This window comes from Rhipicephalus microplus, chromosome 9 (assembly GCF_043290135.1).
Source record: "Rhipicephalus microplus isolate Deutch F79 chromosome 9, USDA_Rmic, whole genome shotgun sequence".
In the NCBI taxonomy this organism is placed as follows: Eukaryota; Metazoa; Arthropoda; class Arachnida; order Ixodida; family Ixodidae; genus Rhipicephalus; species Rhipicephalus microplus.
In genome coordinates this window covers 30884376-30902249 of record NC_134708.1, presented here as the reverse complement: position 1 = coordinate 30902249, position 17874 = coordinate 30884376, and the positions used below count along the sequence as shown (strand labels likewise).

The following is a 17874-nucleotide window of genomic DNA, read 5'->3' as shown; positions in this document are numbered from 1 at the left end:
GAACTCTTGAGATAACAGACTTGTCCGTGCAGCTACCTGCTCTTGTCATCGGCAGCGTCGATGACGACATGACCAGACTGAAGGTGCGCGGAAGCAGCAGCGACAGCAGCAACAGCGGCGGCAGCAAGGGGGGATAGGATGGGGAGGGGCCCAAAGCATCCGCCAGAAGCGTCCAAACCTACAAGCGAAGTCATTCCGAAGCAGGGCCCCACTGCTGCACTTGTGTTCTGTATGCGCCGAGCGGCCGGACAGGTGGGAATAGAGGGGACGTAGCAAAGGAGAAACGCGGTCCCAGCAAATTATCACCTTTGCACGCCACCCTGCGAGGAAGAAAAGAGCGTGGAGAGAGAGCGAAGGGGTGGAAGAAAAAAAAAAGGCAGGGTCAGTAAAGTAAGAAATAATAATAAATATAAATCATAGCAGACAAATGCAAGTGATATTTTAACCAAGCGTACAGAGGTAAATAACAAAAATAAAACCATTAGGCCCATATTTACAGCACCTCCCCGCCAACTGTTTTGTGTGTTAGGATAAGTTTTTCTTCAACAGTGTTTTTTTATTCAGATATCTAGAGCTCCCTAATTAGGCTTTATTCTAGAACAGACCATTGCTATCACATACGCCCTTTACATTAGGCTGCTGCAAATGCATCATGTCATACCTGAAAATGTGTCTCCGCCGTTACGCCACACCTGTGGCGTAACAGCGTAGCACTCTAGTCTGCCGTCTTGCACCTCGAAGTTCGTCAAGTACGACAACGAGATCTACACAGATTTTTCTCTCCTACATTGGATCACATTTTACACAACCTGGACGTTCATCAACAGAGAAATCACAATGCATACAAACATGCCTTCAGTTACGTGAAGCCACATTTTGTTCAATGAGGTTGCAAAAATTTATCATATCTTCATCAATTAGCAAATGCACCACAATGAATTAATGGCTGACGAGCGGGCGCTTTTTATTTTTAGAATTTTTAGAAAATTATTACTCACTGTTCAGGTTGGTATTCAACCCCAAAATTTTCTAACACGTTCATATCTGAATGATGGGAATGGATGTGAGCAACACAAACGCAGTGCTAGTTTTCAACATTCGATTTATTTCAGTAGGCGTCACACCAATAAGGAGGCAATGAAGTAAGGAATTGAGTTTCTTAAACGTGGACAGTGACCTGAGAGCGATCACATTTCATCGAACCTCATCATCCCGCAGACTGTCGTGTCATCTAATATCCATTGTCAACAATCAATAAGCCATAGTTTCCTCGTGTTTACACACACTATCTTTTTCATTTTTTGTTCCTCACATAACGCACCTGTGTGCGCTGCTTCCGAGCCTCTTTATTGGTGCAATGCCTAATGAAATAAAATAAATGTTGAAAGTTGGTACTCTGTGTGTCATTCTTCTGTCTTCTAACATAGTATAAGTAAAATATGAAAAATGCGGTCTTTCCACTTGTGAGAAAACTTACTGAAAAAAAAAAAAAAAAGAGGGCAGCGTTGCTACGTGTTATCTGCTGTACAGAACTGTCCATCTCTGCACTATCTCTAATGCACATTCACAAAAACCACGCAAATCAGTGGATTCCACGATGCTCAAGCACAGACAAGTCAACACCCTATTAACCAAACACACATTCTGCCCATTTTTTTTATCAGTGATGCCACACCCCATAGAGTTTCCTAAAGTTGAGTAGAAGGGACTCTGGCACTGCGATCCTTCTGCCACCGTGGGAAAGACGGGCAGTTACACGAATTTGCCTAGTCTTCACACTTGTGGCCTTTTATGTTGCTTCATTTTAGTTTTTTGTTTCAAATGAAAAAACAAGCCGCTCTAAACTTAGCGACACGATTTGAATCGGTGAGCCTAACAAGGTCAAAGTGGTGAAGCGCTACTAAACCTTTGCTGAACTTCGTCTTGTGGCACAGCGGATTCAAGCCACACGAAACCAAACGAACAAAGATGAGACAAATTTGTGTACTACCCATCACTCCCACACTGGCTGAAGTGCCGTGTGCCGCAGATCCCATGGACACTAGCATCAGAGTTACCTTTAGTGTGTTCATAGGAAACTCTATGGCCACAACCAATACAACAGGCAGGAAATACCATATTTACCCGATTATAAAGCACATTCCATTTCCACGACCCAAAAATTTGCCCAAACATTACGCCACGTCCCCTGCAGTGACAGCGGTCTGTAGCAAGAGGTAGACAGCTTTCCTTCAGTATTGTTGCATACGTTGGCAGCAATGACCAACTAGTCTCACCCATGACACTTTATTCAAGACATGATGGCATGCTACTCTTGTACCAAAACTAAAGGCAGCAGAGCTGCGTCACGCTTCGCTGGCTATCTGGATGTTTGTGCATTGCGTGCTTTACAGCACTAATCGAAACTGTTGCTGCTCTCAATGTGGGTGGGCTGAGCAGGGATTACCAAATGCAGTGTTTGGCAAGAAAAGCGATGCAGCACTGACATTCATTAACAGTTTAAAGCAGGAAATAATAAAACTGTACTATAAAAGCAGCAATAAAATGTTTTGCAATTTTGTACATTCAGCAAGTTTTGCCTTTCTTCAAACCCTTTTCACTGTCACCAACACAGCGGTACATTTTCGCGTTTTCCCCCTTTCCCTGATACACCGGTAGGTTCAGTACTGTGCATTAAAGAAATTTGAGCCGAAACGCAAAGCTGGCACATTTGGCAGAATTCTTCTGTTTGCGTAATCTGTCGAATCTTTCTAGAAGCACGCATTTTTTACCCCTCATCAAGTTAGTATCTGTGTAAAAGAGCAACTACACCCACTTTTCTTTGCTAAAGTGCATAGGTCCGTATTTACAAGACAACCTCATCCTTTCCTCGAGTTTTTCTCACCGGTTTCAAACCTTATTGCGCTTGAAGAACAAACGAGGCCAGTATCTATGAACCAGTCTTGTCCTCATCTTTCACCCTGTTACCATTTTCGCGTCTTTATAATGCACGTAGAGAGTACAGAGAGTTGAGCAAAATGTGAAGTAAGCCCGAGGTTGGTTTGTGAATACGGGCCATAGATGCCCCGCGCCGGCTACTCTCTCTGGCTGAGCGACCATGCCGCGTGCTTGCGACTACGGGTATGAAAGTTGTTCCCCTATCTGCCTCAGGTTCCCATATTTCTTTCTTTTTTTTTCTCTTCTATTTTCTCGGCGTGTCTGTTACAGTGCGTCACGTTCAGGCGCATGCACCACTCCCTCTCCAACAGACCGAAACATAGCATGACATAGATCACTGCTTTCACTCACTCGCCGTGGTCTTGCTTGCTGCTATCGGCAGCGAATGAGGCTGTACCCTTTTTACATTCCTAAATGTCATTTCAACCTCATAACACGCCACTTAATCACGTTTTGAGCTAGTCTAATGTTCCTGACACCAGTCTGACACCGGGGCAACCTTACGGCCAGAAGCGCTGGACAGTGAAAACGTTAATAGTGGAGCTGTTTACATTCAGCAGACACCTGTATAGAGTTAGCGAAAAGTATCATCATCATCATACTAGGGCATGCATTCTTTGTTCTCGTCCTGTTTGCTCCCCAAACACGAGCGCATGACACGGGAACTCTCGCTGCGTCGATTTTTCCAGTGCAAGATGCAATAGCTTGGATGGGCGAGGGAATGGGTAGAGAGAGACAGAAAGATGAAGAGAGAGAGAACAGAGACAGAGAGATAGAAAAACAGAAATCAAGAGAGAAACAGAAAGCATTAGCGAGAAAGAGGAAGTGAGGAATAGAGAAAACAAGGAAAGATGAAAAAGATAGAAAGAGAAAGAACGAAAAGAAGTACAAAAAAATGGAAGCAAGAAAGTTCTATAAAAGAGAGAGAGAAAAGAAAGTAAAAAGTAACGGAAACAAGGTAGGCCACCCAGCTCCACTGTTTGTTCCAGCATATGCCCCTAGCGCGAGGTACGCCAATCTTTTCTCATTGGAAAAATTGTTAGCCTGCTTTTTCCCACATATACAAATCAAGTGCCCTTATAAATATTTATTTGAGAGGACATATTTCCGTCACTTTGAGTTCGCAGGATTGGGCAAATGTTTGGTGCTGGAGAGGACATGTTAGAATAGGGTAATCACGGTACAGTACCAACACAGCGTCCTAAGGCATCACCTTGAGAATGCGCAAAGCGATGTCACACGCCGTCGATCCACCATGCTCACGTGCACAGGAGGGCTCCTCGGGGGCGACGTGCAGACAAGACAGGCAGCGCTCGAAAAAAAGTGGATGGGGCTGTTTCGAGAGCCATTCCATGAAAAACTCGTGACCCTCATTCAAAGACATGCAGGAGATGGCAAGAACCGTGCAAGGAAGAGAGACTGTCTACTACAACTCACAATGTGTCGCTTCATACAGGGCTGTGCTCACTGTTGACCACAGTACGAGCAGAATAGAAAAGTTACCACGTGCAACACCCGGTTTCCAACAACCACATTCAAAAGCAAGCAGGCATTGTGTAAAACAAAAACATAAAACAAAAAGAAAGTGGTCACTACCACTCGTACCGTGCTTGTGAATGCACACAACGCCACCGATACAAAATGTACACAACAATGCAAGCGCACTGGGCATCGCTCCACCCTTTGGGGTGTGGAAAAAAAAAACACAGAGTAAACAGTGTGTCTTTTTGTCCCGCAACAATAATGATCATCGGCTTGCTTGCACTTCGTTTCATGAAAACTTAAGGCTGGCCACTTTCCTACCAATATAGCTATGTTACACTAATAATGTTCACTTTATTCGTGACCAGAAGTGCCGGGTGCACGGCGATAGTGCAAGGAAAGGATGACGATTATTGTTGTGGGACAAAAAGACGCCCTTCTTGCTAGTTCTATTCTTCGAGTGATCTTTTGGGGTGCAACTATTAAGTGCACCACAAAGGGTGTATTTCGGTAAACACACTCACATTAAATATCACCTTAGGGGTGTTCTTTCCTCAACAATAACTTCTCTCTTGCGCGCTTTTTTTTTTCTTCTCTTTAGTTCACTCTGCCCTGAGCTTCCAAGTCAGACACACATGCTACCAGCATGACATAGCCCTCTTGACATAAAAGTCGCGTGTGCAGAGCTTTCAAGAAAGGATAAGCAAGCAAACCAGATTACCACTGCATGAAAAGATGTCTCAAAGACTGCAACCAGTTTTTTAAAGTGTGGCCAGAATCAATAAGCATCATCCTTCAGAAAAACCAAATTCTTGACGAGCATTGCTGATCAGTCTTCACTCATCGAATGATTACAGAACAGTTACACATACAAAGATTTTCGAAGGCTTCCTTCCTTTGCGCTCAAGCTGCCATTGCTTGCCGAGTTTCCATGCGCCAGAAAAATTAACAAAAACATCTCCTACTTGCCATGAAAACAGCTTTTCTTGAACGACATGTTTATATAGGCAACGAAATGGGCTAGTTGTCGATGCTACGAGTGCCAACACTTCATGAACACAAGTAGACTGCACATACACATATTACTTGTATCTACAAAGAACTTGGCTAACATTGCAGAAATGAGGCAAATTTACGCTACAGATACTAAATAACAAACAAGAAAACAAAAAATTATAATAACAAAGAACACAATTCGGTGTAGCAACTAAACAAGAGTATATACTATATAAACACAACAGTAGTTATCTTTCAAGAAAAGGTACAAAAAAGGTCTTTTATACCTCTTATCAACCGAGAACAGTGGCAAATGTGTACATAACCCATGGCTGTTCCCGACAAACTCCCTAGCCACGCACGCTACAAAGTGTTGCACCCTTTTGGGTGTCTTTTTGTGCCCCAACAGCAATCGTCATCTACCTTATGTGCCTTCCATTGTTTTATAGCTGTGTGCCCAGGACTTTCAGATCATGAACAGACTGCACAACAGCGTGACAGAAGAGTTTTGACAGGGAAACGATGAGCGCCGAGTTTTTGAGAAAGGAAGCCCAGGGTGACAATTACTAGGATGTTTAAGAAACGACACATTATCGTGATGCAAAGCAGAACATTCCTTAACTACTGAGAATGCAGTAGAACTCAGATCAGTTTATAATGCAACGGAAGCCAGATTTTAGGATTTATCAGTACAAGATAATGCCATAGGAAAGCGAACACCTAACAGTACAAGAACACCAAGACTGACCCTCATCTCAACAGTGTTAATGTGTTATTCAGTGCTCTCGCACTTTTTATGACTATGTTCCATAATGACGAATCTGTGCCACCTGAGGCGATTGCCAGTTTCACTTAACACAATTTGGAGGCTTGTTTACGCTATGGCCTTTTGGTGCCACAACGAGATGCCAAACCTCAAAACTCCCTACCACTGTGCGGCGAAAAGGACTCCCCGAAGGGTGCAGCAACTTCCAGGCTTTGACTTGAGCGGGGAGCACAATAGGAATAACAAAGCCATAGTTGGCCCCTCATCCAACATTTACGTCGCAAAGAAAGAGCCAGTCCCACGCCTCAAAACAAGGCTGCTGCCCGCACAAAAGCTATGGCACGTCAGTGAAAGCTGTAAAACGGGTTCGTAAAAGAACCTCAAACAAAGGCAGTCTAATTACGCCACACTATTCCGTAGACTGAGATTTTAAAGGAGCAACGAAAGCACAGAACTCGTGCCACCTCCGAAGCGGGATAGGTGTCACGTGGACTTTACGCACAAAATAAAACGAGGACGAACCAGGGAAAAAAAAAAAAAAAAAAAAAAACCCTGTGATCTGGTCTCTCCAACAAGATAACTCAACAAGATAACTCAACAAGATCTTGTTGAAAGAGACCAGTGCATCTGGTCTCTTTCAACAAGATAACGACTTTACTTTTCGAACATTGCCTCAAGAGGCCAGGATTTGGCTTTCAAAACAATAAGGGCATCTCCAAGTCAACCTTATGGGTAGCTAACGGAACCAAAATAAAAATTCTTTATATTGTGCGAAAGAATAGGATTGTAAACCTAAGCAGAGTTAAAAAAAAGAGTAATTGTGCGTTTTTCTTTTTGAATTGTACGAAAACACCGTCCAGCAATGATGACTGATGCGAGAAATGCTTACATCATTACGGCCAACTGGCAATGTGAAAATGAATTGTTACAGTAAAAACGACCAAAAGTGTCGATATAAGCAGGAAACTGCGAGTTGGGTGAAATGATGAGAAAAATAGGGGCAAAATATTGCGAGGTCAGTCCTCCTTCTACGGCCTTGCTTCTAATGGCAGAGAAGTTTGCTTTGTAAAATTAAACCCCAGATTAGGCCACACGCTCATTATGGCACACGGCAATAGTTAATGGCAACGTGGCACAAAGAACCACCGGTAGGTTGCTAAGTACAACGGCTGAAGACGTACTTCACGTACAAATCCGGCACAAAGTTATTCCAATGCATTCAGCCATGCAAAAATGTGGTACACTCATATGGAAGAAAGAAATTAATCTGGTAAGGTTAGGAAGTGATTTTATGCAGCAGAGAATAATCAAAGCAGTCATTATGATTCCACTTATAAAAGTGCAGCTGTAACAAACTCAGCTGCCCTTTAGGCAGTTCATGCTGATGTTGCTGTTTGTGCTGAAAAAAAAAAAGGAAAGAAAAAAAATTTTTTTTTGAAGAATCTTCAAGCATAGTTAAGCAGGTAATGCACCAAAAATGTATCGGATGATATCGCTACTGCATGTACAACACGTGGCGATCAGTCAAGATATCTTTGGCTTGCCCTCGCCCGTTCCACCTGTATATAAAGCATGGCACAATAAACTTACGAGGCTTCCCGTTACGCTCGGACTGTCAGGATGGCCCAACGACCACACACGATACATGGTGTCAGAAGTTAACCGAAGCTAGCGCCTAGCATGTACAACATGGATTTTGTGAAGCCACCGCCCCCACTACGTACTAATGGGGAAATCAGCAAGAACTGGCAGGGCTTCAAGCAGCGCTTCGAGTTGTTCTTGACCGCGTCGGAGACCAGTGGCAAACCCCGAAAGGAAGCAACAAAGACTGCCCTCCTCCTAAGTATCGCAGGTGAGGAAGCCATTGAGATCTTTAACACGTTCGAATACCAGCAAGAGGAGGATAGCAGCGATTACAAAACAGTCGTGCAGAAGTTCGATGCATATTTTGCCGGACAGAGTAACGAAGTGCACGAACGCTATGTATTTCGCTCAAGGATCCAGAAGCCGGGAGAACCCTTCGAACATTTTGTGAGGGATCTGAAAACGCAGGCAGCATCGTGCAACTTTGGCAGTCTTAAGGAGTCGATGATCAGAGACCAGATCGTTTACGGGACTACTGACAGCAACCTTCGAGAAAAGCTGTTAAGGGACAACAATTTGACACTACAAAAGGCCGAGCTGGCAGGTAAAGCCGCAGAAGCAGCAGCGGGACACCAAGAAGTTTGGGCACGCGAACTGAAAGAAGTAGATCCGGTAGGCGTGGCTCCTATTGACAAAACTTTTTCGCCAGGACCCGCCTTTTCTAAGTGTCTGAGATGTGGGCGCAAGCATGCACCACGAAGCTGTCCAGCGTTCGGGATGAAGTGCCGGAAGTGCCACAGGCGCAACCATTTCGCCATATGCTGCAAAACAACCACGGAAGTTCACGAGCTCCGAAGCTCCGAAGACAACTTTGACATTCTGGACGTGTCAAATTTAGGCAAAATTCCACGCGACTGGACGGTGCGAGCTCAAATCAAGAACCTGCCAGTAAACCTAAAAGTCGACACGGGAGCACAAGCAAATTTGCTGCCTTTGAGCTGCTACCTCAAGATGCGCCCTCAACCGCCGCTGAATCCAAGTAGCGCGGTGTTACGTTCGTATGGAGGAGGGGCAATTCAGCACGTCGGGGTCATACGTACCGAAGTCACACTGAATGACTCGACCTCAGTACTGGATTTTTTCATCGTGCGGAAGGGGCGTCAAGCGATCCTCGGACTTCAAGCATGCCAACTCATGAGGCTTGTGCCGCGTGTTTACAGCGTGTCTAAAAGCAACCATGAGTGCATCTTTGACGAATTTCGCCATCTGTTCACCGGAACCGGGTGCGTGCAACGAGCATACAAGATGGTGTTACGTGACGGCGCCATACCCGTCGTCCAGGCCGCACGGCGTGTTCCAGTGGCCTTACAAGAACCCCTCAAGATGGAATTGGACCGCATGCAACGAGCCAGCATTATCACGAAGGTGACCAAGCCTACAGACTGGGTGAGTCCTGTCGTTATTGTTCGAAAGAAGGACGGGAAAATCCGAGTGTGCATTGATCCACGAAACATAAATGAGTGCCTAAAAAGAGAACATTACATAATGCCTCGCAGAGAAGATATAGAAGCAGACCTCGCCGGCGCGACAGTTTTTTCACGCCTGGACGCAAACTCGGGGTTTCACCAGATCCCTTTAGATGACGAAACCTCCCGAATTTGCACCTTCGCAACACCATTCGGCCGCTACCGGTTTTTGCGCTTACCCTTTGGTATAGCATCTGCTTCAGAGGTCTTCCAGAGGACCCTGAATGAAATTTTTGAAGAACTTCCTGGGGTCAGAGTGTACGTGGACGACGTCCTTATCTGGGGTGCATCCATAGAAGAACATAATGAGCGTCTTAAGTCGGTGCTACGAGCAGCTGAACGCGCCGGCCTTACATTCAACCCAGAAAAGTGCACGTTTGCGGTCGAAAAGATAGAATTTCTCGGGGACGTGATTGACAAAAACGGCATCAGACCAAGCCCATCCTTGATAAATTGCATGCTACAAATTCCCACACCAGTTGACAAGCTTGCGGTGCAACGAATGCTGGGCGTTGCCAACTACTTCAGCAAATTCTTGCCGTCACTCGCTGAAAGAACCACACTACTGAGGGGCCTGATCAAAAAGGACCGAATCTTCGAATGGACAGATAACCACAATCAGGAATGGAAGCAGCTATGCGACAGTTTGAGCAAAGAACCTTTGCTATCTATCTTTGATCCTCAGAGAAAAACCAAAGTGTCGTGCGACGCATCACGGAATGGGGTTGGATCAGCTTTGCTGCAATACCACAATAACGCGTGGAAGCCGGTCGCGTACGCGTCACGAGCGCTCAGCGAAACTGAGCAACGGTATTCACAAATTGAAAAAGAGACGTTAGCATTGCTGTACGGCTGCGAAAGATTTCATCACTTTATCTACGGCCGCAATGTCATTGCAGAGACCGATCATCGGCCCTTGATTACCATTGCTCGGAAACCAATAGGCGATATGCCGCCAAGGCTACAGCGTTTCTTCCTCCGTTTGCTGCGTTATGACCTTGACTTGCAATTCATTCCAGGGAAGCAGCTCGTCCTGGCCGACATGCTCTCGAGAGCCACAAGCAGGCAAGCGGGTGACACCGACAGCGACGATGTAGAAGTCCACGCGGTAAGTGTGATGTCTTCATTAGTGAGCGACCGAACATGGAAGTGGTTGTCAGCAGAAACAGAGAAGGACGAAGAGCTTAAAGACGTTCTGAAAAACCTAGAATCTGGAGAGGATATCAAGGGCCAATGGAGGCCATTTCAAGCAGAACTATCTCAAGTTAACGGTGTACTTTTGAAAGGCTGTAAGGTGGTAATACCGGCTTCTATGAGACGTGAAATGCTAGATCGCATTCACCAAGGTCACTTAGGTGTCAACAAATGTAAATCAAGGGCAAGACAGCTTGTTTTTTGGCCTGGAATAAATCAAGATATCGAATCGATCTGCCATAAATGTGCACCATGCAGAAAATACGCATATAAACAGCCGACAGAGCCTCTTAAGATGCGCCCGGCGCCACCCCAGCCTTGGTACCGTGTAGGGGCGGACCTTTTCGAATATGGCGGTAGAACATACTTGTGTGTTTATGACGCGCTCTCCAACTTTCCCGAGGTGGAGTTGCTCAAAGACACATCTTCGAGAACTGTCATAGAAGCAGCAAGTGCCATCTTCGCCAGATATGGCATACCAGTTGAACTTTGTACCGATAATGGGCCGCAGTTCACAAGTCATGACTTCGCTGCATTTTCTCAGCTGTACGATTTCAAACACGTCACTTCAAGCCCGAGGTATCCACAATCAAATGGCCTCGCAGAAAAAGGAGTACAGGTCGTTAAGAGAATACTAAAGAAAACTACTGACGCGAAACAAGACTTTTGGCTTGGATTACTCGCTTACAGGACGACACCAATGGAGGGTGCGCCTTCACCTGCCGAGGTGTTACAAGGAAGGCGACTGCGAACGACGCTGCCGGATGTCCGTTCCGTTCCAGAATTTCCGGTCCGAAAGCATCGCCAGAGCAACGCCTGCAGGAGGACCCTAGCGCCGCTGGGAGCAGGCGACACCGTTCGAGTTAAAAGGGGGTCATGGTCGACCAAAGCACGAGTCCTCGAGCCATGCAATACTCCCAGGTCATACCATGTCGTCACAGAGGAAGGAAGGGTCCTCCGCCGCAACCGCCAGCACCTACTTCCGACCGGTGAAAGCTTTCGAAGGCGCACGTGTTCCAGCAGCAGTGAGGACTTCGCCGAACAAACTGCAAATTGCAGTAGTGGGCCCGCAGCTCTCCATGCACCCAATACGGCAGGCATCGCAACTTCGAGAAGTTCGACAAGACTGCGGCGGCCACCACAGCGGTTGACCTACGACAGAAACTTTGTGCAAGTGTCGTGATGAGCTTCCCAGTGGCGTGCAATGAACGATGTTTCTTCTGTGCACTATTCAACCCTGTAACTCCCCGTTAGAAAAATATTTAACTGTTCTGTTTTTGTTTACTCATACGAAAGAGGATGTATCGGATGATATCGCTACTGCATGTACAACACGTGGCGATCAGTCAAGATATCTTTGGCTTGCCCTCGCCCGTTCCACCTGTATATAAAGCATGGCACAATAAACTTACGAGGCTTCCCGTTACGCTCGGACTGTCAGGATGGCCCAACGACCACACACGATACAAAAAACATGGCAGCATTCAAATGACCAGGCAACATAAGACCCGAGGGAGCACAGCCATGCAAGCGCGTCTTCAAAACAATTTCTTAGTTGCCTCAGCCTACCTTACTGAAATAGTACACTGAAACTTCAATATAACCAACCCGGACATAACGAAATATCGGCTATAACAATGTGAATGAAAAATAGTTTTGCAAAGGGTATAGTGTTAGGAATAAACCTTTACAAAAATTTTTTGTATATAACGAACTTATTTTCATGTAAGATGCAACTTTGTTATAATGAGGTTTGAGTGTAAAGCAGATGTTATACCCTGTTTGCAGTGTCAAGATGGTTGCAAATGTTTGTAAAAGATTGAGTGCAGCCATATTAAAAATGAAAATGTGGAATGATAGATCAGACCAACAAAATACAAACAGTGAAAATAGCCTGCAGACTTGAAACTACCCTGTAAGCGCACTTCTGGAGCTCTTGCATGCAAGCTGCCTTGTAAAAGTAAATGTGCGTTAGGTCAGTGACCTGTCCCTGCCTTTCCTGCCTATGAGACACAACTTGATGAATGTCAAGGTGGAATCATCATGCCAGATATCTGTAGTGAGCTGTCACGCTAGTCCACTGCTTCGACAGCCATTATACTCTAGAACAGTTAAAACCAAAATAAAAAGTGCAGGAATAAATGTCCAGCATGGGAAAGGTACCTGATCAGTGGCAGCATTTGTGTGTGCTGGGATTAGAAAAACTGGAAATGAGAATGGAACACATTCCCAGTGAAAACTGAATGCTATCATTCCTTGGTTTACATTGCCAACATAAAAGGTCAATTAAAAACAAAAAGAACTTGGAGGTACGCTGTAACTACAGCAGAATCTCGGTGATACGAACCCGGCCGATACGAATTTGAGCGTGATACGAATTCGTAAAATTCCTTGACTGATTTCCACTGTGTCCAATGCACCAAAATTTCGATGTTCCGAATACACTCCAGTGCCGTATCGCGTTATGTGGACTTGGATACTGAAACCGTTGAGTGACGGAAGACAGAAGTGTGCTTCGGAAGCTTGTGAAGCGCACAGCCAATGCACAGACCGTCAGAACTTTGTTCATCGCTTTCCTCAACCACTGTGGACGAAACCGCGGTTGCCATCTATGCGATCATATATAGCCACAAGAGAACTTCAAAACTACATGCACATCCAACGCTCACCAATTTAAAGTGATGCTGCCTGCCACAATCCCTGTGGACAAAATCGCAGTACACGCGATCGCAGATAGCAACGATGTAGTTTTGAAGGCACACACACAGCCAGAGCACACGAGATAAAGACGCAACTACTATTTACCACAACTGCTGCACACGCAACTGCAGTCGCTATCGATGTGATCATCGATGTGATCATCAATAGCGACTACATAGCTCAGAAAGGATACAGCTAATGCAGCAGTAGATTAAAAGCAGTGAAGTCGTAAAGAGGCACAAAGTGTTTCAACGTTCCTGTAGTTCACTTATGACTATGGTGGAGTGAACTTCGGCACTTCGCTTACAGTTGGCCTCCAGCAAAACTTTGACGTGCACGTCTGCAGCAACCAGCTGTGCCATCACTTATTAATTCATTCACATGGGTCAGAATGACATACACAAGTTCTTTCAATGGCTATAAATATTCTGTGCATATCTATTGTGGTTTGAAAATCAATTTTTCCAGTTTTTGGCGATTGAAAATTTTTGGTGATGAAAATATTTTCGCCTGCCCCCCCCCCCCAATAAGATTCATACCACCGAGATTCTACTGTAATATGATCAATGGCAAACTCTTTCAATATTTGCCAATATTCATCCGATATGCAACACGACCTCGCATGTCATCTATACACTGCTGATGACAGTCTGTTGCGAACAAGATGCAAACAATTTTATATTAATAATTTTCTATTACCCATACCCGCTCAGTCATTCAAGAAGTGATGTAAGATACCCCTACAAATAAAGAAAAAGAAAACTTCCCTGTAATCAAATGGTGGTTTTGGGACATTAAAACCCACATATCAATCATAACCTGAATGTAAGGTTGCATCGTCTGCAATAAGCTGTAACTCTAATTCTTTCTCACTATTTAGTGGAGCTACTAGTGTCAATGGTTCTGCTCTCTACCATCTCAAACATGAGGATTGATTATGAAAGAAGTTATGAGGCATCCACAACCCTCTAGGAACCACCCCGCAGTGGACTGTTTGGCTTGTCCATTGCCATGGAGACCAGAAGGCTCTGAAAGTCTGCCAGTTCGGGTCCGATCAGATCGAGGCCCGACACGGGGGCCGGTGCAGAAGGTTTCACCCTCTCCGTCGGCGACGTCATCATGCAGCGGGTGTAGCGGGCGGGGCTTGAGGTGAAGCCGCCACCCACCTGAGTTGCTGAGTCCGGCACTGTGCGGGGTGGAACGGGGGGTTTCGGTCCCAGGTCCTTGCGCTGGAGCACGGGCTTGTTGGGCGGCACGGGAGGCGGGGTGGGCCTCAAGACCGTCCCGGTTGCCGACGCTATGCCGGGCGTGCCGGGTGTTGTCGGCATTCCCGGCTTCTTGACAAGCGTTCGGTCAGGCGTCGGCTTTGGTGGCACCTGCCGTGAAAAAAAATGACAAACGCTGGTCTTCAGCACCAAATAACACAGTAGAGTGAATGAGTAATAGAACCTGTCTTGAAAAGCAATACCGTATTTACTCGATTCTATCGCGCCCTCGATTGTAACGCGCACCCGATTTCCACCGCGAAAAAAAAAAAAAAAACGTAAGACATCGATTGCAACGCGCACCCATTTTTTCTCGCTGGCCCGCACGATCACACCACTCGAAAAAAACTACTCCTTTCGGGAGCGTCTTCCATTTAAATATGAGGTACGGGCGAAGCTTGTGCCCATCTGACGTGTAACAGAGCATTGCCGTCACTGTAGTTTTACCGTGGACCGATGTCAGCACGCGAACTTGCTTCGCCCCCTTCTTCTCGACGGTTGTGGTGCCAGGCATGTCGAAGTAAAGAGGCGTCTGATCGGCATTCCCGATTTGCCCACGCAGGAAAAAAATCTGCTGTTGTTGCGCTGCAAGTTTAGGACGAACCTCCGAAAACTGAGAAGCTTTTCATCGTACTCCTCCGCAAAACTTTTCGCATATGCATGTTCGCCTTCGGAGGGAAAAGCCTTTCCTCTTCATGAAGATAGTTAGCCAGCACTTGCTCGCTTTAAACTGGCTCTGCATTAGACCTTTTTCTAAGACTGATTGCATAGCCCGCACTTGGAGCAGTTCTGTCGTCACGGGCCGCTGTGCCGCTCGCTGCTCAAGCACATACTCGCCGAGCAGCTCTTTAATTTGCGGAAACCGACCCTGCTGTGGTCCACTGAAGCCTTTGCGTGAAGCTTTGCCGTCGACAATCTTCTGCGTTTGTTTCCGCCGATCCCGCACGCACGTTTCGGGAACTCCGAACGGCCGCGATGCGGCCAGATTTCCGTCCGTTTCTGCACACGCTATGACTTTTCTTTTAAAAGCGGCATCGTGGTGCACTCGAGTTTTTGGAGTCGGCCCTTCCACGCCGTCGATGCTAATGCACTACTAGATGACGAACTCCTCAGCACACGTACGAAGTGCCGCACATGGGAAACACATAGGCAGAAATGGCTGACGCGCCATGCCGACGCACGTAGGGGGCGGCCATTTTAGATTTGCCGATGGCAATAGATTGACCGTATTTTTTTGTTCGTACTCGATTCTAACGTGCATGCGATTTATGAACTCGCTTAACCGGAAAAAAGGTGCGCGTTAGATTCGAGTAATTACGGTAAGTCAAGAAGAGTCAAAGGATATGCAAACCAAAGGAGTCGTGAATTACCTCTTGTGCTTGTTCAAAAAACACATCTCGAGGATGTGTTTTTTGAATGGCTATGAAAGGCTCAGCCTAATCTCACGGTTGTAAGTGGCAAGGAGAGTTTACAAGCGTAGTACGAAGTTGCCCTTTTTTCAGGTGCTTTTTTTTCATACAGAGTCCTCAGCTTGCCCTCTAAAAAGCTGCCAGGGACTGCTGTTTGATGTCAAACAGCAGGTAGCATGATAATGGCTAAAAGCTGACATAAATAAGGAGCGGCGTTTTAATTTGATGTGCTTTTTTTCCACGGGGTGCCCCGACGTACTGGGCATCGCGATAGATAGCCAGTAACATTACCCAAAAGACTCACTTATGTGCAGACGATACATAAAAACAAGAGCGATAACATTTCATTGCACCCACTGACTAGACATCTTTCCTCACGCCATCCCTTACAGTGAAGCTTGCAGCATGCTCGTTGGGATGAGAGAAGGCACTTGAAAAAGCGCCACGAATTCCCGTACCTGCACTCGTTCTTCCCCAATTCGAGAAAGTATTGCGGCTATCAATTCATGAGGCAATAAGCTCCGTCACTGAGGTCATTCGATTAATACTTAAAGCAGTGGTTTGGGCCCCTTTAAAGGAAATTGAGGACAGCCAGAAAGAATTCAACGAAGAACTCGGTCCCTATTCCTATTTTTTTCCCCATCCACTGTGATTAAAGGATAAGGAAAAATACAATGAAGGAGCTCTGTAAAATCGCTGAGAAAAGAAGCCATCTGTATTGGCCTTTAAGCATTTTCAGTAGGGGTATGCGAATATGAAATTTTTTGAATACGAATTGAATACGAATATTCATGTTCGAATATCGAATCGAATATCAAAGGACAAATGCCTCTACAGTAACAATAATTTAAGATGTATTTATCTAAAAAATACACAACAGCCTGTCTGTTAACACAACATACACTGTTATTTGGAACACAATGCAAGTAATGACTAGCTGTTATCATGAAACATAATGACTACATGTTATCATGGAGGAATATGAGTTGCTCCACATGATCAGGCAGGAGGCGCTTCCTCCGAACAGAGACAACCTCCCCTGCCACTGAAAAGGCACGCTCGCTTGGAACTGAAGTGGCTGGTATGGGCAAGTACTAAAGGCAAAGCTTTGCCAGACTGGGGTATCTGAAGGTGCCCACAGTCCGCCACCAGTCACATGGGTCACTGTCTTTCTTCAGTAGGGCTTCTTCAGAATACGCTTTAATTTCCCATTCTGAAGTAGACAGTGGTGTACTTGCTACTTGACTATTTGCAAGATTATCAAATGCACTCCAAACATCAGAGGATGGCTGCACACACTGTTGTGGCTCCTCCACTTTTGCTGCTGGCTGCACGACTTCCACAGCAGGGCATAGGGCAACATCCTGAAGCACCACATCTTTCAGCCACACCAACTTTTGTTTGTTGTTTCTGAATACCGTTGACTTGAAGCGTGGATCCAAAAACATAGCCAAGCATGCTTCTTTGTCCTCGGTATATAAGGGGAATCTGGTATTGAGAGACCTAGCCAGTTCCTTATGAAAGCCTGTTGTGCCGCTAAAATTGCTGAGGCAACTTAGCATACCAAAAATAATTGGTATCCGAGTGGAAAGTGATGGGTATTTGTCTGCGCTAGTTATCACAGTTGCATCATATAAGGGCTTCAGTGCGTCCAGATATTCAAGAGCCTCTTTCCATTCTGCTGAGCAGAGACCATAAATGCTGCTACTTGACGTTGCCAGCTCAACAGAGACAGCCTCCTTCAAGTCCAAGAGGCGGGACAGCATTAGGTATTGGCTGTCCCACCTCGTATCTACATCTTGCACCAGACGAAGTGGATCCTTGCCCATCTTCTTCTGGTACTCATCTAATCTCTTTTGCGCAGACGAGCTGTGCTTATAGTGGCCCACGATGTGCCTCGCTTTCTTGCACAGACGGTCAATTGACGGTGTGTTGGAGATTGCATCGTGAATTGCTAGCTGCAGGGTGTGGGCGAAACACGCACGCTCAGTCCACGGGAGCCTTCTGACCGCGGC

The 17874-nt window shown here is 45.8% G+C and overlaps 1 protein-coding gene across 2 annotated transcripts in view; it reads right to left on the bottom strand.

Moving 5' to 3' along the window:
• Positions 1 to 17874, bottom strand: part of Naus (cortactin binding protein N-terminal like nausicaa) — a 31615-nt gene continuing 13741 nt past the window's right edge. The window contains exons 8-9 of one of the 2 annotated variants that reach the window (XM_037415724.2): positions 14352 to 14561; positions 1 to 320 (exon numbers count right to left, since the gene is read on the bottom strand). In XM_037415724.2, coding sequence (XP_037271621.2) covers positions 303 to 320; positions 14352 to 14561 — 228 coding nt within the window. In that variant the 3' untranslated portion in view covers positions 1 to 302. Of the gene's footprint in view, positions 321 to 13977; positions 14562 to 17874 lie in introns of those variants that run through there. The other variant, XM_037415723.2, reaches the window with a different exon arrangement.